The sequence below is a fragment of the Pavona decussata genome, unplaced genomic scaffold, assembly GCF_977016875.1.
Source record: "Pavona decussata unplaced genomic scaffold, jaPavDecu1.1 SCAFFOLD_366, whole genome shotgun sequence".
NCBI classification, from domain to species: domain Eukaryota; kingdom Metazoa; phylum Cnidaria; class Anthozoa; order Scleractinia; family Agariciidae; genus Pavona; species Pavona decussata.
In genome coordinates this window covers 1,585,483-1,590,515 of record NW_028145742.1, presented here as the reverse complement: position 1 = coordinate 1,590,515, position 5,033 = coordinate 1,585,483, and the positions used below count along the sequence as shown (strand labels likewise).

General features: G+C 41.7%; 1 protein-coding gene across 1 annotated transcript; it reads left to right on the top strand.

The window, feature by feature from the left end:
* The first annotated feature begins 467 nt into the window (after positions 1-467).
* LOC146452673 (uncharacterized) lies at positions 468-4,646 on the top strand. Its single transcript, XM_085097395.1, has 5 exons — positions 468-663; positions 1,296-1,352; positions 2,494-2,668; positions 3,332-3,465; positions 4,271-4,646. The coding sequence occupies exons 1-5, from the start codon at positions 514-516 to the stop codon at positions 4,493-4,495; spliced, it is 741 nt and encodes a 246-aa protein (XP_084953521.1). The 5' UTR covers positions 468-513; the 3' UTR covers positions 4,496-4,646.
* Positions 4,647-5,033: the final 387 nt, after the last annotated feature.

Genomic DNA, 5,033 nt, shown 5'->3' with positions numbered 1-5,033 from the left:
TTAACAGTGTGCACAAAACGCAAATTAGAAGCTACTAACTCCGGTCGTGGGATATAGCAGTTAATTTTGTGGTAATATATTCATTAAAGTTAGCGGTTTTATGCAGAATATTCAAGTTCTCAAAAAATTATGAATATGTTTGAAAATCATTTTAAAATACACTAAAGTAGATGAGGGATATAAAAGTTTGCTCTGAGCCTAAAAAACTGATCCCTGACAATGACTTATGCATCGTGCTTTGCCTCAGTGTTGCCTCTTGAATCTGAACAAGAGCTTATTTAAATTACTTAATTTTTTACGGTGATGTCTACTTACAGGGTAGTTATTTGGACGGAGTCCAAAGTTTTATATAAACTCTTTAAATAGCCGGCCAAAAAAAAAAAAAAAACAACAATTGTGTGACATGACTGACTGACAGGCGACAATTTTGATTCACAAGTAAGCGAATGCAAACAGCTTTTTGAGCTTTTTAAGGTTGACTCCGTACGTGGCAGACCTAAAGAAGAAAAAGATATGTCGAATTTAGTCGAAGCTGGCTTGGCGAAAGCTGCTGCAATTGTTGGCATCGGAGCCGGTCTATGTGGCCTCGGTAATGTCATCTGTGGATTCATTTGGTTGGGACACAATGGCTATGGAGGGCACGGGCTGTGGTCAGGATTTGGAGTGAGTTTACTTTTTCATTTGTGCTTTCTTAAAACCCCAAGCCTTGAGTGTGTTCTCAATGTTAGCTGCTAAGAGCAAATTAAAATTGAAGCAACAAGCCCAGGATGGCGCACGGCGGTAGCCAGCTTACAGGGGAAACCGGCTCGCGCTGAGAAACTGTTCCGAAAGAAAAAACGCGTGCAGCAAAAATTGAGTGAATAATGATCGAGTCGATTCGTGGTACAGAATTAAAGTGAGTGGAAAGCAAGTCGTCGTTTCTGTGAGAAAACGTGTCAGTTTTAGCGATATTTTTTTTCACAACTGCGATCAAAATGTCGTATAACCATAAACATATGAATGTAAGTATTTAGGTCTGTTTTGTTCTTTAATACGTATTATCGAGCTTATTTGCTTTAAATTTGCATTTCATGGCAAAATTTGTGTTCACGAGGATTGTGTTGGTCATTCCAGTCAATACAGACTAAATTCATACTTGGATGGAACTTTTACTCGGCAAATTTATTGATAACATGTGTTCGTAGCTGTCTCGCCTAAAGGTGGTATCACGTCCTACTGAGTTAACTCTGGCTTTTGCCAGAAAGATTCTCCGCAATCATCTTTAACTTTACAGACGTTACATATTTCTTTTGCAGCTCATCTTTGCAGCCATTTTGGGCTTGATAATATGGCGAAGTAAAAGCAAAACCCTGGTAAGTGGATTAAAGGCCTTTTTACGACAGGAAAAACATGGCACGTACGAACCGCTTAAAGGGACTATGTCAGCAGGGGGACATGCGCAGTAGAGTCCGTGCGTTGATAGAAGCACTTTGAAATCGTTGGCCCATACCGTGTTTTATAAAAAGTGACAGGCCTGCACGACTCTCACGTGCGTGTTTTAGCCGTTTTAGCGTGTTTTAGCGTGCTTTGTCATACCGTGATTTTGGCTCCATGCGGAATGGCACGGGTATTCCTTTACAACTGTACTCCTTGGCATCGTGCCACTGTTTCAGCCGTTCCGTTTTGCTGTCGTGCAGACGGCCTTTAAAAAAATATGTTCATTGTTCCGCCTGTGATCTTGCTGAGCCATTTTCTATTTTATACGGCTGGGGGATATAGGTAGTTGACGCAGTTCTTTTTGAGATGAATTTTCTTTCACTAGTTTGCAAACACTTCTTGGCGCCATTTCGCTGTGCACGACTTTTTCCATTTAAACTAGGCTTTTGTTGATAGTATTTTTCCATCCCTACAGCTCGTCTCAAAAATAAAATGAGCCGTCCTTCAGTACATCCGTACATAGCCAGAGACTTTATATTGTGAAGTGCAAAGATTCGGTGCATTTGCTGAGTGAAAAAGTGCTGTAAAAGATGTTATGAAACTTATGTATTGCCCCAAATAGTGCAGCTTTTGAGGCGCTTAATTCTGAAGTGTATGAAAAAACCTAGATTTAAGGTACAACGTTTCCAGTTCTAACTCTATACACTACTCTCTACTCACAACTTCCTCTCGAGGAGGAAGATTTGACGGTCCCGCAACAAGGTTATTGAAAAACACATCACTCGTAAAATTCTTACAACGCTTCATCCGGGACCCGAATCACTAGTCGGGATATTGATGACGTCATTTTCCGTTTTCACGGTTGTTCGGCGTCGACAGTCGGTGAAAAATGGCGAGCAATAGATTTGTCTATATGACAAAAGAAAAATTACGCGACGGCGCAAAGTTATGGATTTTATTTTCTCGTGTTAAAAACAATATTTTACTCACTCGCTGTGCTCATTGTCTTCATCACTCGAAAATAAAATTCATATCTTCGCGCCGCCTTGTAATACCCTCTATCTTTTTTTTCCTTAGATGATATTTTTCCTCGTCACATGTGTTATCCTTGTGATTGTTGTTATCGTTCAAGCCGCCATTGCTGCTCTGGCGTACATCTTCTGGAGTTTGTTCCAGGCCGCTGCAAACTGCGATGTTCGTTATGGAGTTTGCCAGTGCACAAACAGCAATGGTGAATCTATTCCCATTGAACGTAAGTCAGTCCGTGTTGTTAGATTAGAGATAAGCCGAGAGAATCTCTGACTTGTACTTTCATTGATTGTGAACTGTAGCGCAACAATTTGCACCCACTCCAATGTTCAGTCCGAATTGAAAATACTTGGAAGAGCGCACGCTTGGAATCACATATTTGAGATGCAGTGTGTACTTGCAGAAGTGTTGTTCACGGTTGTTTTTTAATTGTATCACAATGAACAGTATTTCCTAAACCATCAATAAATAAAAATCGTACTAAAAGTAAGCGCTGCTTTAAAGGGACTATGTCAGCTGGGGCACATGCACAGTAGTGTCCATTTGAGACTCATTTGCATGCAACTCGTCGCGGGATTTTTGCTTTTCCACCATTGCAAACGTTTTCAAAAATATCGCAACAAACAGCTTCTGTATTTACTAAAGAACGTTTTTAAATACAGAATTCAGCTAACATTGCAAAGATGAATGCGATTCAAACAAATGAAAACAGCTTTCTGAACCCTCCGACGGCATTTGAAAAAGTTGGGTAAACGATTTCAAAGTGTTTCTTATCAACTCGCGCATGCGTCTGGGGTGACATAATCCCTTTAAAAGGCGGGATACTTCTGTTTTTGCATTCTTATCTCATACATATTTGTTTCCAACTTGTCAATTTTCTCGCCAGTGGAGACATGCGATCTTATTAACCTGATTGACGGTTTGTTCCTGGCTATGACCATATTTTCTTCCATTGGAACCATAATGGCTCTGGCTGGCTCAGTGATTGGGTGTATGGGGACCTGCTGTGCTAGGAATCAGGTAACCAGTCGCTACAGCCTTCCTTTCCAGTTCATAAATAACACTAGCTAGTCCGGATGGAAAGGGCAGTTGCCAATAATTGTTGAGCATCGAAAATAATTGCTGTTTACTTCAGTCAGTCAGTTTATACGTTCTGTGATTGGTTAAAACGAAAAAAACCCTTGCCCTTCTTTGTCATGCAGCCTCAATTAAGACTAAGCCAAGCGCACGAGTTTTTTCACACTTGATGCTGTTTACTTGCACGTGATGCGGCTCCTGATTGGTTTAATATGACGTCAGCAACCTCGTTCCCAGGGGCTCTCCTATTCTCATCCTGAATGGCTTTCTCCCAGGCCTTCACGATCAACATATTTTGGTGACGTAACCGAGACGAACGGACGTGATCCGAAACGGATTGACCGAAATGATTGACAGAGAGAGGCCTAGAAACTAGGCAAGCCAAAATCAAGTTTGCCCAATCTCAGGAAACAGAAGTAGCACAATGAATCAAACGGAAGTGGTAACAAAACATTGAGCTAACAAATGGAAAAAGAACGCACGCATTGCCAAGTCCCCCTTGGCTCAATCTTCTTTTACGTCTCCGTCTGTGGTTTTAATTTACTCCTATTTAGTCGAAAAACCAGCATGTTTTTTGTTGCTCGTTAGAGCTACAGCATATACGATTTCTCGTAGCGGTGCAAATACAAAACAAAGTTAGGCAAATAATACAAACACAAAATCGTAGAGTTATCGTTTTTTCGGAGTCGTCGAACATAGCGTTTCCTAGCCAATTAAAATGTGATTTATTGATTTTCTTTCTTGCAAGGCAACCGGAATGGTAATGGTCCAGCAGCCCCTAGGAGCCCAGCCCACCACAATTTACACCACCACCCAGCAGTACCCCCCTGGACAACAGGATGCCCAGTATCCCGGCCTGTCTCCTCTACCCCAGTACCCCGCGACTCCAGCTGGCCAGTATCCGCCTCAGTACCCCGCGGCCACAGGTCAAGTGGACAACACCACAGCTGAAGCAATCCCACCTAAAGCATAGAGAACCAAACCTGCCAATCAGTACCTTATTTGGGACAGAACACGCATTTGCTAGAGAAAGAGTTTTAGTTGATAGCGACGTAGACATGACCCTGTCAAGTCTTAAATACAAGCAGTAACTAATTTTGAACATAAATAAATGTCGGAAAACCTAGCCTTCTTCATTTCCTGTCGTAAGTCGAGGGAACAAGTAAAGGAGATACGTACTGAGTCCACGATTTTCACCAGGCCGGGACTTGCTTACTTACACACACACACTATAAGATCACACGCAATGATCTCGTGGTCGAGTTCTTTTCCCCCACTGCCATGTTGAAATTTAGACAAAACTTCGGTAAGTGTTCGTCCTGCTCTCTGATTGGACAATATGGATAAGCGACTCTTCGGGCGCTTAAACTTACAAAACCCAGTACTTAAAACGTGTCAGTAAAACAGTTGTTCACAAGTAGCTTACAACTGTGCCAATAAGGGGACAATATGTCGATTACATTTACACGGTTCGGCACGCTCGTGATTACAAGGTCAAGTATGTTGTTGCC